Source organism: Ictidomys tridecemlineatus, chromosome 1 (genome assembly GCF_052094955.1).
Source record: "Ictidomys tridecemlineatus isolate mIctTri1 chromosome 1, mIctTri1.hap1, whole genome shotgun sequence".
In the NCBI taxonomy this organism is placed as follows: domain Eukaryota; kingdom Metazoa; phylum Chordata; class Mammalia; order Rodentia; family Sciuridae; genus Ictidomys; species Ictidomys tridecemlineatus.
This window is the reverse complement of record NC_135477.1, coordinates 141021364-141040549: the sequence shown is the minus strand read 5'-3', so window position 1 is coordinate 141040549 and position 19186 is coordinate 141021364. Positions and strand designations below refer to the sequence as shown.

General features: G+C 33.9%; 1 protein-coding gene across 1 annotated transcript in view; it reads left to right on the top strand.

The window, feature by feature from the left end:
- Positions 1-9834, top strand: part of Hsd17b4 (hydroxysteroid 17-beta dehydrogenase 4) — an 85801-nt gene extending 75967 nt beyond the window's left edge. Inside the window, exons 23-24 of the mRNA XM_040272113.2 lie at positions 5494-5621; positions 9419-9834. Coding sequence (XP_040128047.2) covers positions 5494-5621; positions 9419-9508 — 218 coding nt within the window. The 3' untranslated portion in view covers positions 9509-9834. The remainder of the gene's footprint in view (positions 1-5493; positions 5622-9418) is intronic.
- The last annotated feature ends 9352 nt before the right edge of the window (positions 9835-19186 follow it).

Below are 19186 nucleotides of genomic sequence, written 5' to 3'. Positions count from 1 at the left end.
GGAGGGGACGGGCCTGCCCCTCAGCAGGCTGCTGGACCTTTTCTGCTGGTGGGTCGCAGGTCTGCGTTCCCTGCAGGCGCGTGTGTTAGCTCTCGGTGGTTCACTTTAGACAAATGAATTTTCTGTAATATGTTGATAATACATAAGATTCTCCATTTTTTTGGTGATGCTTTATTCACAGACAATATTAGAAAATGCTCTTACCTTTAAAAATTACCTTTAGGTAATCTAGGAAAAGCCCTTCCCCTATATGATTTCACTGGGAATATTGGAATTTTGTTAATTGTTAATTATTGATGCCATATAGTTTTTTTTTCGCATCTCCTCTTTGGGTTCTTATTTATCAAAGCCAATAATCAAATCAATCTTAAAACTTTGAAAAACATTCACCCATTTATTTGATAGCCAACATCTTTGAAAAGACTTCCCCAAACACAGACATTGCCCAAACTAAATTAGTCTAAGTCTAGAGAATTGGAAGAGTTCTGGTGTTACCTGGGACTGTGTTGGTTTTGATTATGGAGGAGGGGGATTATTAGCTGTTCTTGGGGAGGATTTTTTTCTCTGTGGCCTGTAGTTCATTGCTACATAGCAGGAGGGTTGCCTGGGTGAGGGCAGTGTGGCCTTTGTCTTGCAAAGCTGAGATAATCCAGAGTCCTTCCTCTTCTCTATGGGCCAAAAGGGCAGATCCGAGAGGTGTAGAAGGTCGGAGAGAAGGCCTCAATGAGGGGCTTTTGGAAAGGAAGTCATATCTCACTTGCACCAGGGGCCAATTTTTTGATCATAAGTATAGATTTAGAATTGATTAATAAAAGCATTATTCATAGGTGGTGCTTCCCTAAGTAACTAGAGGTTACTAGAGGTCACACAAGGAAAAACACAACTCATAATTGTGTTTTACCTTCCACTTGATCTTGTGCTTAACTCAGAAAGGCTATGATTTAATCTTTTTCTAGCTTTTAGTACTGTAACACATATTAGCCTAACTACATGTTTTAATAAGACTAAAAGCCATGAAGAAAACAGTTCAAAGAAAAGGCAGCCATTCTATCTAAAGTACCAAGATTGTATGCTTTACCTTCTATTAAAATAGGTCTATTGTAAGGATAGTGACATTTTCTTTTTAATATGAGTGAAATATATAGTAACATAGGGTGCCATTGAAACATTTTATATATAAGATTTTTAAAATTTTTTTTTTGTTGTAGATGAACAAGGTATCTTCAGTTTTTTTTAATGTGGTGCTGAGAATTGAACCCAATGCCTCACATGTGTTAGGCAAGCACCACTGAGCCACAACCCAAGCCCCTAAATTATATATTATGGTATTTATTATTACCAATTTCTAAAATCAACCAAAATTGTCCTAGTGAATTCTGTTCTGTTGTTCTGTGCAACAGTAAAACTTTAGAGGAAATGAAAGATGACAGACTCAGAGCTCACACAGTAAGGTAAAAGAATAAGACTCTACTTACAACTGTGCTCCTGAAAATTAAAACAGTTACTCTGATCTGAAACTTTAAAAACTCCAAAACTCTGAAAATGGAAAGTTTTTTCCCCTCCATTTTTCTGCTGGCACAGCATAACTTGAACTTCTATGATGTTATTTCTTTTATTTAACTCACCTAAGGTGAATTAGTCAAGAGTAGAAATAATTTCTTCATAGAAAAGAATTCCAAAGGTACAACACTATAATATGTAGATATTATGTATCATATTTTGTGTATCAGTTTTTTCCTAAAATTTGAAAAATTCTGAATTCTAAAACATATCTGAACTGCCTCCAACTGGATAAGGTACTTTTATATAAAAAACTCTCATGGAACATATGGGAAGAGACAAGGAGAAAGTGTCTTTAGCTTTCAGAGAATGGGAGATTTGATTCAGTCAACAAGTATTTGTGTATTTCACTGTGTGCCAAATTCTTTATGAGGTCGGGTACCATAAACATAAAAAGACTGCCCCAAGACTAATTATTAGAAACTGTGTCAGAAAAATTGAAATAGCAGGGTCAAGTAAACAAGGATTGTTGGATTGCAGAGAAAAGGAATAAAGACCTAAATAAAATAATTGGGAGGAGAAGACCTATGTGAAATATTAACTAAGATAGAATTGATTTGTTGGCTACTAGTAGTGTCTGAAAAAGAGGAACAAGAATCTAAATTAATGCTGTGTGTTTGAGGTTGTTGACTATTACTAGAATTGCAATATGGAAAAAGAAGAGAGAGTTTGGGGAGAAAAGACAATGAGCTGTGATATCCAAACTAGAGTCAGCTAAGAGTAGAACTAGATTGTGGGCACTGGTGTTTAGGTGTAAGTTCACAGCTGGAGGCTGAGAGTTGGAAACCGTGTTCAAGGAATTACTAGTTGGAAATGAGAACATTAGTTTTGCTATCTTGCTTAATGGCATACAGGAAGAAAATAGAGGGAAAATCTGTGTTGGTACTGGAGATTTGTTGTTCCTATTCACTTTATAGAACAGTGGCTCTAATATTTCCATTTGTCACTAAACAAGATAAACTTAGAATTTGATACACAAATAACAATCCCATGCTTTCTAATAGAAAAATATTTGTTGAGTATATCCAATATCTGTAGAATAGCCATACTACTTAAACTTTTTGCAAAGATTTATTTTCATGTGCTAAAGATAGTGTTGCCGAGCAAAATATGATTTGTTTTCTTTAGAATAATCAGCTTAAACCAGTTGGTATTGAGGAATTTAGTTGTTTTCCTACTGGATTTAAACTTTGCTTCCTTTCATATATTTGTAATCTTTTCCACTATAGGAATATAGTGGAATTTATATTTAGATAGCAGGATTATACAAATACTATTTATTTTTGCTTAAATATTGTTTGGTAATTACTGAGTTTTAAAAAAAATTATATACTGTAATTATATAGGGGTAAATCTAATAACTGGAGTAAACCCAGACATTTATTACATATAATTAATTATTCAGTGTTTATTATAGTGACTAGATGAAGATATCCTTTGAATGCTAGATGTCACTTATTTTGACTCTTGAAAATTTGCCATAGTGTGGAAGAATGAGAACTGGTGAATATAATCATTCTTGAGGATAGCATTTGAGCATCAGAACACACAGCTTCCTGGTTTGGTGTTCATCTTCTAACAGTCAAAGCAGATCACCCTTTAGGGTTTCTTGACTTGAATATAAACTAAAATTTAAGAATGTTTGTTCAAATTTTGGATTGATATTCAGAAAAGTATCTCATGCATTTAAAGAAAAAAGTCTTTGGAAAGAAAATTGGAGAGATATCCAAGGTCTCTATTTCCCTAGCAACCGTGACTGTTTCTCCCTTACCATTGGCACCTCCTGATTATATGCCCATGTGCATTTACTATTCAAAAGTACAGAAGATGGGAGGGGAGGGGAGGGGGGATAGTAGGGGATAGGAAAGGTAGTAGAATACAACAGTTACTAATTGGGCATTATGTAAAATTGTGGATGTGTAACCAACGTGATTCTGCAATCTGCATTTGGGGTAAAATTGGGAGTTCATAACCCACTTCAATCTAATGTATGAAATATGATATGTGAAGAGCTTTGTAATGTTGTGAACAACCAATAAAAAAAATAAAATATTAAAAAAAAAAGAAGGAAAAGGCAAAAGTACACATAAAAGCATCTTTTATAAACCACTTAAAACAATTATGGCTTTCCATCTTCTGTGTGACTTGTTTATCTTAAAATCTTTTTGTAACTTTTTGTTTAACATTTGTAAAACATTTAAAATAAATTTACCACTAAAAGAAAGTAAGTGCAATCAGTTTCTTCATTTCTACTATAAGATTAACCCTGACCTCACAGGTACATGTAAATTCAAGGTGATTGTGTTAGATTATTCTTCTGTATGAACCATGTTGTAGACCATGACCAGAGCCACTGTGGAATTAGTTGTTCCATTCCTGTATTCTTGCAGGAACTAGCCCTTTGTTAGTCTTTTATCAACATTAGTTATTAGCTTTCTTGCTGTATGTATATACATGTGTCTGTATAACCAATGTGATTCTGCAACTTGTACACTTGGAAAAATGAGAAGTTATACCCCATTTGATTCAAATATATGATATGTCAAAATCATTGTATTGTCATGAGCAACTAATAAAAAAATAAAAAGTAAAGTTTTATCATTAACAAAAGTCTTAGCTACAAAGCAGCAGGTAAAACAGCCTAACTGAGAGGGCAAGTGGACAAGTAAGAACTGTAATTAACAAAGCCTCACTCCTGTACTGTAGCATTAAGATATGTGGTGTCCAGCTTTATCCTTGAGAGAGGTATGTATATCTATACCTCTGTTTATCTAGCAGTATATATACTGTGGGCCTTAGCCTTACTTGTGCAGAATTAAAACCATCAAAGTCTTTCTTTTCATTCTCTCCCACTCCATGTCCTCTATTTTAAACTATACAGATATATACATTAGAATATATTTTCACAGAAGTGTCATTAAGAACAGAGCCTTTGCTCTTTATATTATACTTGTAGTACCTCATAGTTCCTGACCCATAAGAAATTTAGTGAAGTGAGTGAAGTATGCAAAGTGAAATGGTGACCCTGCTTTGCCATTTCTCCTTCCCAAGGTAACAGTTATCCCCCGCCCTTTTTTTAAGCGTAGTTAGCAAAATTTCCTCTGTGCACTATTGGTGTTATGTAATTTTCTCTTTGGAGCAGGGCTTGCTAACGAAAATATAGTAATTAAGCATTTATAGCTTTTCCCAGACTCTTAAGTCAGGAATTTTGTATTACTCTCCAGGAAGAGAGATGCAATTGTAGCTTCCCCACTGGAGCAAGAGGCGGTGTGTTCATAGGTTGAAGCTGAATGAGTGGAATTAGTTTTCCTGTATGTATGGTCTGGATCATACAAGACAGCTTAAACTTTCTAAGGTATAACTTGGTATAATGCTCTATAAATGTTGAGGTAAATTTTTAAATAATTACCCAGTCTATTTCTGGGACAGTTAATCCTTGTGTTAAAAAGTTTTTTTTAAAGGAAGAGAAGCTAATTTAAATACTCAAAAAAATTATAAATAAGTGGTAATTATAACTAGAGTATTTTCAAATCTATTTTTATTATTTTACTATTCATATGTGAAATCTTTAATGAATTCAAGTACTTGAAAGGTGACTAGATTGTGTCCCACAGTCCTCGCAGTTAGGAACTATTCTGAAATTTAAGTTTTCTCCATTTCTTACCGTAGTCTATTTGAACTTAAAGGCCTTAATTATATATATTCCAACTACTTTTATTCCTTAGAATATCTTACTCTACATTAGTTCATAAAAAATGCATCTAAGAAAGGATTTTCTAAATGACAGATAATATGTAATCTATTGACAGAACAGATTACATATTATCACATTAGCTTGGAAACTCTAAAAATTGTTTGCATCTGGCTAGCTACTTATACCCTCATTTTTGAAGAAAAATGTGATACATATTGGTTTCTTCCTGTTTTTCCCAGCAATTGACCTGAAAAATGAATCTGGAAAAGTATACAAAGGCCCTGCAAAAGGCTGTGCTGATACGACTATCATAATTTCAGATGATGATTTCATGCAGGTAGTTCTGGGCAAGCTTGACCCTCAGAAGGTAATGTTCTCAAATTTTTCATTTATTCATCATTATTCCTTCTTGTTTGACAATTATAGTTTTTGAGCTGATTTCCAAATTGCTTCAAACAAATCTGAAGGAAACACAGTTGGTACCAGTATTCTGGAAGACAAGTCATTTGTAATTTTAAATAGAGTTTCAGTTGACATTTTTTAAAATTGAAATTTTGGGTGATATTCCTTATCATATAGTAAAACAAAGTTTAAATCATAGCTAGACTTTTAAATCTCTCATGTCATTAGTTCAGAGATAAAAACCCATGGATAAAGAAAATGTGGTATTCAATAGAATATTACTCAGCTTTAAAGAAGAGTGAAATTATGGCATTTGCCAGTAATTGGTTGGAGTTGGAGAATATCATGTTAATCGAAATAAGCCAATCCAACAAAACCAAATTCACAATAAGGCAGGGGGGCCCTGGGGAAGAATAGTGTTACCTTAGATTAGGTAAAGGGAAGTGATGGGAGGGAAGAGGAGGGGATGTGGAAATAGGAAAGATAGTGGAAAGAAACAGATATTATTATTTCATGTATATATGTGACTACATGACCAATATGATTCTGCAACATAAACACTCAAAAATGAGAAATTATATCCCATGTTTAATATACATGACAGTATAATGCATTTATGCACTTTGATATAACTAATTAAAACAAATTAAATTCCTAAATAATTTAAAAAATGATATTAGCAAATACTACATAAAATTAGATACTCATTCTTGGTAAGGAGGTTGATATTTCTTACTAGAAATGCTTAGTATCAGAAAATTTGCATAAATTCACTAGTTGAGCATCTCATCCAAAAATCTGAAATATTGCAAGATCTGAAACTTTTTGAGTGTTGACATATAGCTCAAAGATGTTTAAGGTTTCATCTGGGTGTGGTGATACATGCCTGTAATGCTGCTGGCCTAGAGGCTGAGGCAGGAGAAGCGCAAGTTCAAAGCCAAGCCTCAGCAACTTAGTGAGACCCTGTCTCAAAGGAAAAAAAAAAAAAAAAGGCTGGGGATGTGGCTCAGTGGTTAAGCACCTCTGGGTTCAGTCCACTTTTCCACCCGCTCTGCGCTCCCCACCACCCCCAAATGTTTTGGATTTCAGATTTTTGGATTAGGTATGATTGATCTGGGTAAGGTTAAGAATTTCTTCAAAACTAGAGATAGGATCTTTCAACATAACAGTCAACATATTACTCAAGGTGAAACATTTAGAGACCTTTCAGTGGAAAGTAGAAAGTCATTAAGGCAAGAGTGTCTTCTCTGACCATTAGTTAATATTCTGAAACTTTTGGCCACTGCGTGCACACACATGCACCTGTGCATACACACACACACACACACACACACACACACACACACACACAGAGGATTAGCCATGGCAGTTTGAATAGAGGAGAAAATTTTGCTATTTTCAATTCATGATTATGTAACTAGAAACTGCAAGAGAATTAAGTGATTCTTAGAATGAAGAGGTTCAAACAAATGATTGAATAAATAATTATTAGGAAATAGTTTTCACATAGCAGCAAAACAGACTGTTAATAATCATAACATATTGTACAGAATAGCAATGACTATTAACCGTATAAGCAAAGCATAATGCTTACTTGAAAAAAAAAAAAAACTACGTCACTTTGTAAGGAACAGAGTAGTTTGACTAGCTGAGAATATATTCTTATTTTCCAGAATATAAGGACTAATTTGAAAAGAATTGGGAAATACAGTTGTTCACAATTTGGTTTTCAGCATTATATAGAGTGAATCTTGGCTCTATCACTTAATCTTAGGGTCTCAAAAATGAGTATGATAATTGTAATGATCCCCAAGTATTGTTTTTGAGAACTAAATCCAATAATATAAATGAAGAGCTTAGTATAGTTTTTGGCATTGAGTGCTCTGTTAAATCCTTTCCAGGAATTTATATGGTACCTAATCTGTCTTAGATTCTAGTTAGCAGTGAATAAGGCAGTGCTTCTACCATGGGGAGCTTAGTTCTGGAGCACTAATAGAAAATAAATAGAATCTTTTATATAAAGAAAAATAAGGCAGAGTAATGGGTGGAGCAGTGGTTGGCAAACTTCCCGTGTGTCTCATAGTAAGTGTTAGGTTGTACATTTTAGGAGTAAGATGGTTGTTTTATTCAGCTTTTTTTTTTGCTGCTGTGACTAACAGACCTGATCAGAATAATTTTAAAGGAGAATTTTATTTGGGGACTCAACAGTTGCTGAGGTCTAAGGTATAGACAGCTGACTACATTTTTCTGGGCTCAAGGTAAGGCAGGACATCATGGCAGAAAAGTATGGCAGATGGAAGCAGCTTACATGGTGATCAGGAAGCAGAGAGATGGATCTCTTCTTGCCAGATACAAATATATAAACAAAAGCCACACCCTAATTCCTACCTATTTATCCTTACCCTACCATTCAGTTACCACTCAATTAGGAATACACTGATTGGCTAAGGCTCTTATAACCCAATATTGTCTTCAACCTTTTTGCATTGGTTTGTACATGAAAACTTTTGGGGACACATCTAAACCATAACCATGGTCTCAGTTGTAGCTATTCAGCTGTCATTGTAGTATTAATGTGGAAACAATTGGGAGTGTCTATGTTCCGATAAAACTATTTCCAAAAACAAGTAGCAGATTAGGTTTGGCCCTCAGGCCTTAGTTTGACATACCTTGGGTTAGAGTATGACAAGGTAGGGGGATTATTTTAGATAAGTTTGTCCAAAACAGCCTGATTAATAAGACTTAAGAAAAAGCAATGACCAATGAAACTGAAGAAAAAAAGTTATTTTTAAAATTATTTTATTATTTAAAAGTCTTTGAACTTGTTTTTTTCATCTTTTAAATGGGGATGAGAACTTTTAATGTACCTACCTCAAATTGGTGGTTGTGTATCTTAAGTGAGATTGTATTTGTGGATCTGCTTTATAATGCTAAACATGTATAAATATTTGTATTTTTTAAGTTAGCTAAAAAACTAATAGCTGCTTTTTCAGTTCACATTTCATATATTCTCAAGCTATAAAGACTGTGATTATTTTTATTTTATGGTAGGGAATTTATACTGAGGGACAACTTAAGTTACCCAAACAAGTTTCTGTATCATCTCAGATAAAGGCCAAATGGGAACTTTTTCTTAGCATGTCAGCCTTTTTCTTGGTAATGATGAGCTCAATACATTCTTACCACATATAGACATTAACCTAAGCATTTCACACTTTATTTCTCTTAACTTACACAACAGAGTTGTGTTATTTAGGTACTGTTGCCTTGATTTTTTTTTTTTTAATTAAATAGCTGGGAGACTGGAGCTCAGAAATACTAAGTTTACCTTGCTATTAAGTGCCAGATCCTGGATTTTAACTGGCGCTGTGGTGTTGGAGCCATGATGTGTTCACCACAGAGCTACACTATCTTATTTTGTCATTGTATGGCTATTTCATTAAGATATAGTAGATCTCTTTAATCTGCTTTTAAAGTTCTGAATTGATATAAATATTATTCTTAATAAAATATTCATCTCCACATGTAGGAGCAGAGCAAAACCAGTTATAAGTGTGGGTTGTGATAGGTCTGGGAGTACTGTTTCTTCATATAAATTATTCCATCTTTTCTAAAATACATAGGAGTCTTTGTAAGATAAAAGTTGCCTTTGTTGTCCAGAATTTTTAATAATTGTATTCAGTCTGAACAGTCATCTTTTTTAAAAAATGGGCAAATGTTACATGATAACAGTTGACATCTCTTTTCCTCTCTCCTTTCCAGGCATTCTTTAGTGGCCGACTGAAGGCCAGAGGGAACATCATGCTGAGCCAGAAACTCCAGATGATTCTTAAAGACTATGCCAAGCTCTGAGGGGCATACTGCATTAGTAATAAAAATAGAATAATTAGATACTTTCTTCATTCAAGTATTATTTGATTATTCTGCAAAAATGATCAAAACTAAGATATGGAAGATGCTTAACATTTTCAGATTTTCAATTTCTACTAATTTTGCATATATTATTTTTACAAGGAACAATAAGATAGCTTATAATTATCTTTCTGTTCTTCGAACTGTATCTTCATAATAAAAAAAAAGTTCACTCAAGTCCATTTTCTTTAGAATTTGGGATAGCATTTATAAGTTGAAAGAAAAAATTAAGTGAATAAAAGCTACTTTGATATCTTTTACACTTATTTTCTGTTCTCTAATTTATTGATACTCTCATATGTACTTATTTCTCACTCTTTGCTATATAACATTGTTACCTTTTTAGACAAGGGAAAAGTCTGTGCTCCCAAGTAGTTTTTTTCTCACCTTCCCTTTGCTGGAAATTGTGTACTTTCTCATACTGTTTGTAAATCTAGCAAGGATATAGCTTTCTTACTTAATCAATAGTCTTAACAAGTGCTGTCATGATTTTTCCCATGAGGTGTTTGGGAATTGTTCCTTTGATGGATTGTCTACAGAAATGACCATCAACAAATGGAATACTCAGGTCAGTTATGAAGTAAGTCTCTTTTATGCATCATGAGAAGCACATGTGGATTGCTGTTACAGGTTCTCTGGGAAGCAGATTGGGATGGAGATTCATGGGCAGAAAGCTGATTTGGGCATTCCTTTAGGATCCTCAACTGTTAGGGGAAGCAAAGGAAGCAGGGCTTGATGCAAAGGAAGTTAGGCTGTGGTATAATTACCACAAGACCTCAACTGATCTTTTGGGGACCTCTGAAGTTGGCGTGGCCCTTCAGCATTGTCCTGTAACTAGGTATTGTTTATGGTCTACTCTACAAAGGGACCTTGACCTTACACAGAGTAATTCCTGGAGAAGGCATATTCAGTTGATAATCTTTCTCGAAGGTGGATGAATATGTTCTTCAATCTTGATGGGGATTTGGGGAGCTCACCATAGCTCTTTGCTTCAGGGAAAAAGAATATAGACTGAGGGAATTCTTGAGTTAGGGATTAGGGGAGAAGGTCTTAGAAATTTGAAATTGTAGGTAGAACAGTGATGGAGCATAGAATATCCTTATTAGTGATTTATTGAATAGGTTAAGTAGAAGGCATAAGAAGAAAAGCTACATATTTAGCAGTTATCCCTTGGTCTAATTTCTCTATAGCATTATGAAATTGACCTAAGTTCAAAATGATCTACTGTTCTTCCAAGTGAATTTTAAAACAGCAGTGACAGTCTTATTATGTTGTTTTTTATTGTATTAAACAACTCTTCCTATTGAGCTTGGAAAAGCTTGGTGTCCCAATAGAAATGTAATCAAAATTAATCACAATAAATTAATGAAAGTGTTGGTATATGTACCTTAGATGCTCAAACTGACATTAAGAAAGTTTTAATTATCTTTTCCCTCTTTGTCAATCTTAAAGGTTGGAGAGCTACTTATATTCAGATTTTTGCAGCTAATTATTAGTCTTAATGCTGTTTAACTTTTTAAATATTTAATATTGTTAATGTACCATCCTGACTTCTTTTACTATCCAATGAGAAGTATATTAACTTCTTAAATGGACCAGTCTGACTTCTATGTCTTTTGACTTCCTTTGTCAACAAAATTCATTAGACTCATTGCCCAAAGTTTTCATTGTGAGCTTGTTCACAGAATTCCTCTCCCTGAGTACATACCATAATTCTGAACTCTGAATTCTGAAGTGAAAGGTGTTCAAGCACAAACCATATTATTTGTAGGAGCAGTTTGGATAAAGAAAGCCACCCATTAAGGGATTGGTAGGAATCTTCCCCCAAATTTGTTTGCAGATACCAGCTAAGGTCCAACCCTGCACACTTTGGATGGTATACTTATAGCAGGCCCTATTAACTCTTTTCTACACTGAAAAGAAAACCCAAACTCTGTAGCCTAAGAGAAAATTAGATGTGATATCAGAAGAATGTATACCCAAAGTCCCATTAGTGTTTCTGAATTTTTTTTGTTGTTTAATCTTTATCACCTGGTAAACTTGTATATAGCCTTAAGCCTACCAAGTTGTGTCACCTGTGTGTAGTTTTCAATCAACATTGATGGAACAGTTTCTTACACAACTTTGTATATGTAGTTTAAGGCAAACAGTCTGAGAAAACTGATTTTTTAAATTGGAGAGAGGGATTTGAATTTTAACTTTGTTCATTAGGTTGTCAAAGCATCAAAACTGATGATCTAGTTTTGCTGAGAAATTCTGAACTAAAGGGTAACAGTTATGGAAAGTGTTTTTCTGAAAAGAAGAACATTTTAGGTCAGTCTGGACCAAGAAATTTAATAGGTGAGGGGGAAAGTAATTTTAACTCAAACAGGTAAAATAGAAAAGTTGCAAGCTTTAGATAAAAACTAATCTAGAATGATATTACAGGCACATGTAATATAGTGGCTGAAGTTGCCCAGTTATGTGATATCTAGTCATCAGGGTTAACATAGCTTTTAGAAAGTATCTGAGCTGGTAAAATGTTGAGTCATTAAAATTCAAAATTTAACCCATATAAGAGCTGTTTATAGCCTCATCCAGAACCCGTCTTTTAAGATGGTTATATAACTTCTGGATGCACAGCTGAAAGAACTGAAAAATAGAGATGTACAAAGAACATGTGTTGTTCAGGGAACCTTGGCTGGGGAATTTTTGAAGGCAGTATGGAAGACATAAAATTAAACCAGAAAACAGTCTAAAAATATCACCAGGGTCATTTGAAGTGAGGTTAAATTGTTCTTTGCACCTTAATTTCTTTGGAAGTAACAAGTAATCAGTAAAGAACAAGATGGCTTAAATCAGGAGTTGGCCAATGTATTCTTAAATGGCCAGATAATAAGTATGTTGGGCTCTATGGCCATATTGATCTCTGTACCTTAAACAACAACAACAAAAAACTATAAAATTGTGAAAAACATTTTTACTTAGCTGGAAAATAAATAGGCCAGGCGCTGGATTTAGCCTGCCAGGTAGGACCTTAGCACAGATGTTGAGAACCATTGTTTTAGAAAACAAAATTATAAATTGCCACGTTTATTTAAACAATTATGATGCCTGGCACAGTGTTGCATACCTGTGATCTCAGATACTCCTCTGAAGATTGAGGTAAGGAGGAGGATTGCAAATTTGAATTTGCAATTCAAGTGGAGTACATCCTTGGGTTCAGTCCCCAGTACACTGTCACATTATGAAAGTAAGATTGCATTTCAGGAACATGTTTATTAATAATAAGTGGCAAGGGATTAAAATTACACTGAGATTCCATCCCTAGTCAGAATGACAATTATCAAGAATACTTGTAACAATAGATGTTAGTGAGGATGTGGAGAAAAAGGTATACTCATGCATTGCTGGTGGGACTGCAAATTGGTGCAGCCACACTGGAAAGCAGTATGGAGATTTCTCAAAAACTTGGGGAACCACCATTTGACCCAGCTATTTCACTCCTCAGGACTTAAAATCATACTACAGTGACACAGCCACATTAATATTTATAGCAGCTCAATTCACAATAGCTAACCTATGGAACCAACCTAGGTGCCCTTCATCAGAAGAATAGGTAAAGAAAATGTGGTACATATATACAATGGGATATTTCTCAGCCATAAAAAAGGAATGACTATGACTTTTGCTGGTAAATGGATGGATCTGGAGACCATCACGCTAAATTAAATAAGCCAATCCCAGAAGACCAAAGGCCAGAAATTCTGATATGTGAACGCTCCCACACCGAGTGGGAGGGGAGAGAAGTTTATAGATTAGACAAAGAATGAACGAAAGGGAGAGGGTGGGAATAGGCAAGAGTAGAATGAATCAAACCTAACTTTCCTATGTGTAGATATGAATATACCATCAGTGAAATGCCACATCATGTACATTCACAAGAATGGGATCCTAATTAGAATATTCTAAGTTATTCTCCATGTAAACATGTCAAAATACACTCTACTATCATACATATCTAAAAAGAATTTTAAAAATTAAAAAAAATGTTAAGGGGACCAAACGAGTAAAAAAACTGAAAAAATTACTTATACATATTTTTAATGGAATTTTGTTTTGCTATTTTTATTAAAGTATGCATAAAATTTTTAGCTACCAGAGAATAGCTGTTGTACGTCATTTTTGGTTGTTATTTAATCTATCTTTTCATGTATTTTCTGCTTTTAATTGTAGGCAATTTCAATAGATTTTTTTAACAGCATGTAGAATTTACGGCAAAAAAAAAAAAAAATCATCATATCTCTACCTGTGTGCTAAGAGGAACTGCTCATCAACAAAAATACAAAAATATACAGTAATCATGAACAAGTACTATAAGTTCTAAATATAAAATAAAACTATCAGAATGAAAAGGATAATTCAAACTCCAAAATCATTGCTTAAAAGTAATATAAAGAAAGAATGTTCTTGCTACAGAATGTAAGTATATAAAAGACTCATACAGTTGTTCCTTTGTGTGCAAGGGAGATTGGTTCCGAGATCTTTTTACCTTCTTGGATATCAAAAAAGCTCAAGTCCCTTAAATAAAATGGTATAGTATTTGCCTATAACTTACACACATTCACCTGTGATATAAATTACAATGTACAATCAAAATGAAAACCCATAAAATATTATATTCCAAATCTCAAACATTTGTCAACCAACCTGTACACAGTAGCATATGCCTGTAATCTCAGTTGCTTGGGAGGCTGTGGCAGGACTATCACAAAGTTGAGGTCAGACTCTGCAACTTAGTTTCTCAAATATTTCTCAGAATAAATTTTAAAAGGAAAAAATAAAATAAAAAGATCTGGGAATATATATCAGTGGCAAAGTGCTCCTGGGCTCAATTTCCAGTACAAAACAAAGTTTTGTCAACCACCTCAACCAAATCTCTTTCCCGTCAAACAGTTTTGAGGGGGAAAAAAAAAATCACAAGGATGTATATAATTATGCATTTTGTGGTTGTGTCTATATACATGTATATGTGTAAATGTAATTATATAATTGTAGTACTGTTCTTAGTGAAAACATAAAACTAAAAGTTATTCAATAATGGAAGACATGAATAAATTATGGTACATCAATACCATAAAGTATTATAGAGATAATGCAGAATCATTTACTAAAAATATATTACTAGATACTGTTTAGTGAGAAAAGCAAAATGTAGTTTTTGATGCTTTCATTCAGTTTTGAATAATATGATACATCTTTAAATTATATATATATAAAATTTTCAGTACAGGATAAATGTATCTCAATATACTATGTTAGAAAAGATTACCATGGCAGTTGGGATGGTAGAAACAGTGATTACAATGGAGGAGGAAGAAAAATCAAAAGGAGAAAAAAGTATACTTATAGAGCTTGTATAATATATTTGTTTTATAAAATTATACCTACATATTAGAATACATAGAAATCACACATTACATTTCAGTATGAGTTAAAGTAGTAACAAAGGAAAGTTTCATAGTTTAAAATCCTTATACTAGCTATAAGAAATACTATAAGGAAATGAATTAAGCATTAGACTCAAGAAGTTAGAAAAATAACCAACAAAAGGAAAACATAAGAAATTAGTAATGATAAAACTTAGCATAAAAACTAAAATAAATGACTAATTCTTTGACAAATTAGTAGACAGGTAAGATTGTGACTTAACTATATCAAAAAAGGAGAGTCCATTGTACAGCTATGCTGAACTTGAAAAGCTGTATGAATTGATCATTTTTTACATCATTGACTCATAATAGAAAGATGATCTAAATAGTTTGACATAGGAGAATGAGAGAAAGAACAATTTCCAAATCACCAGGCCTCAGGATTCACATGTGAATTCAGATAAACCCTTAGTGAACAGTTAATGCCAGTCTTATTTGTATTGTTCCAGAGGGCAAAGAATGAAAAATTGCTATCTTTGTTCACAAAATTTGTATAATGTTGACACCTAAACTTCACAAACTTGGTGGGATCAAGAGAAACTATGGACTAATGATCTTATGTCTATAGAAGCATCTGAAATAAAGATGAGAAAGTCTCTAATAGCACATTAAAAGCTTACTACTTAGAATTCAACATTATAAACTCAATTAATATGATGACATGAATAGATAAAAGGATAAAAGTCTATTATTGTCTCCATAGATTAAAAAAAGGCACTCGAAGAAATTCAGCAATAACTTCTTGTTGAAGAGATTTAACAATAATTGGATACTTCTTCAACCTAAACTCAATGATGCTTTTTTTTCTTGCTCCTTAGTGGTAAAACACAAGGATCAACCCCCATTATACACAGGACTCTAAGTCCACTATCATTACTGCTATTTAACAATGTCCTGGCAGCACTGGTGAGTGTAACTGGAGAAGAGAAAGAAACAAAATGTATAAACTCAAGGTTTGCAATTTGACTCAAGGGTTGACTGAGTGAAAGAAGCATACTGGAGACTAGTTCAGGATAATATTCAGGGACCCTAAGGCACTGATTCAGATTTCACCTCCCTGAGGTTGTGCCTTTACTGATAGTTTCAAGGATTGGGGGGCTACATTTCTAACTATGTTCTTAAGTGTGGCAAGGATGCAGATGTTTCCTCAGATGTTTCAGTATCTTTCTGTGTGGATCATGTCGCTGGCTATGGTTTTTACCTTAGTGAGCCAGAGCCTGGGAAGAGGCTAAGGCCTCAGGAACATTTGTTCCTGTTCTATGTGGATATCTGGATTCTAACAGTTGTAATTAATTCTATAATTTTATTTTGCTAATTAAATAATATTACCATTTTATAGCAGATATATTTTTAAAATATTTACTTTTTAGTTTTAGGTGGACACAATATCTTTATTTTATTTTTATGTGGTGCTGAGGATTCAACCCAGCACCTCACGCATGCTAGGTAAGAGCTCTACCACTGAGCCATGACCTCAGCCCCTATAGCAGATATTTTTATGGCTTCTTCCCGACAAATATGTAACGCACTTAAAAATGATACTGTTGACAAAATTAGAAGAACATTCTACAAATTTATAGCATGAGGTAATTCATGCAGTATCTTAAAAACACAAAACACTTTTTAGGGCTACATCTACATATAATAAAGGGACAAAGCATGAACTGAAGATTTGCATCTGTTTCAGAAGAGTGATTGCTGCTGGCAAATGAAACTGAAGAAATGTATCAAGATGATCTGTTTATCTGTACAATATTTAATTTTTTTTAGTTTTGATGAACCTTTAACTTAATCATTTATTTATATGTGTGCTGAGAATCGAACTCAGTGCCTCACACATGTGAGGCAAGTGCTTTGCCACAACTCCAGCCCCTGTGAAGTTTCATTTCCTTCACCTAAAATGTGTTCATTGGTTTAACTGCTTTGGTTTCATTTCTCAGTTTCTCCTGATAAGCCTTTATCCAATATGTCATTTAGAATCTTCATCTCTGTTATCTAGATCTAATCCCTCTATTAATAAAATTTGATTATTTTTACTTTATTAAATATCAATTTAATAATGGTCGGTAGGAAACATGTCCCCAAAGTGAGTCAACTGGAAAGAAGCTGTACATTCACAGAAAGTTGAAAGCTGCTTTTCTATTCTAGTTATACTTGGACTTTCCCTATCTTTTCTGTTTGACTCTTGAAAAACACAGACCTTGAGGGACAATACCAATTCTTTGTGTTTGCTGTACATTTCAGTTCTTGATGCCTTTTTTCCTCATTCTAACATCTTTGCAATTAGTTTACATCTTATAATAGACACTTTTTGAGATGCAGTGAACTATGTTGAAAGAGCCGTGTACACTGGGGTAGTCATTGTCCTGTACACAGATGCCCACCACAAACCACAAGTTTGTAACTTGTCAAACATCTTACCTAATCAAGCAATCCTAGTCTACAGTTCCTCTAGATGTTCCAGGTACTTAAAAAATGTAACTTGTTCACAACTGCACAGTTTTGCTTTCCCAACCAGACCTGCCTGAATGCCACTGAAAACTTTGTGTTAGGAAAAAGTATCTTTTCATTGACCATGAGATTAACACCTTGTGAAAATTAGAGCAGAAAGATTGCAACATGTAAAATAAGAAAAACTCTCTCATATAAAGTGGCCCCAGTCCTAACTACATTCACTATGTCAGTGAGTGGCACTAACACTCAGTTGGTTTTTTCAAGTAGCAAATCAAGTACCATCTTGCATCATCTTTTTCATCCTGATAATATTTATTCATGAACCACTCTGCAAATGCTATAGGTATTTCTTATTTTTCTGGCTTAAAACTTTTATGAGTGGTGTCAATAATATGGCTAAATAAAGGTGACTGGCATGTTTCTTTACACACACACATGACTAAAACAGAGAAAAACAATTGCTATTTCACTGGAGTGTTTGAAGTGGAGCAACAGAATGCAGTGGGAATGTGTCAGAGACATGGTGGAACATGGAGACTCAGAACTGCCTTGTAAAGAAGGGAACCCAGTACAGAGCTTCTATCATCTTGACACTGTTGAGATCAACCCTGAACCAAAATGACTTCCCACAGTAGGAAAGGGTAAGAAAGAAAGCCCTAGTAAGAAAGGGTAAGAAGAAAAACCCTCAGTGTTTGCTGCTGGAAAGGCATGTAATCTCTCACAGGCACTGAGCCCAGTTTGGAAAGCTGCTGGGTTATCACACTACTCACGTATTGCCCCAGAAAAAGAGCCCATTCCATGGAGTATCCTCTCTTCACCACAGGAGTGCAGAATCCTAGTGCATCAGTGCAACACAAGAAACCAGAAAACCAGAATAAACCAAACCCCATATTAGAAGAAACAAAGAAATAACAAATGTCAAGACAAATAAAATAGGGACTAAAAAAAAATAGAAAACATGTAACAAAAAGCTACTAGTTTAAAAAAATAACTTTAGATTAACCAAGATAAAAAGAGAATCTCCAAATAAATAAAATCAGAGATTAAAAAGGAGATATTACAACTAATACCACAGAAATACAAAAGATCACTAGAGAACATTATAAACAATAATATGCCAACAAATAAACAAAACCTTAGAATAAATTTAAAGTCTATAATCTTTACAATGAAACTTACAAAATGATGATAAATTGAATAAAGTACATAAAAAGGAAAGAGTCTATGCTCATGAATTGGAAGAATATAATTCAAATGTTTCTACTATGCAAAGTGATCTACTGTTTCAGTGCAATTTCTATCAAGATACTAATGACATTCTTCATAGAAAGAGATTAAAACATTTCCAAAATTAGCATAGTCTAGAAAATAAACAAAACCCCTCAAATGCCTAATGAGTAAAAAGAGCAAAGCTAGAGTCATTATAATTCAAATCATACTACAAAGCTATAGAAACCAAAACAGCATAGTACTGGCATAAAAGCAGACATATAAGCCAATCAAACAGAATAGAGAACCCAGGAATAAATCTCTACATTGACACGAACTAATTTTCAACAAGTATAATAAGAGCACATATTAGAAAAAGAACTGGAGAAAAATTGGAAATTCCCTCTAAAAACTGGAAAAAGGCAAGAATGTCCTCTTTTACCACTTCTGTTCAACACCATCCTTGAAATTCTAGCCAGAGCAA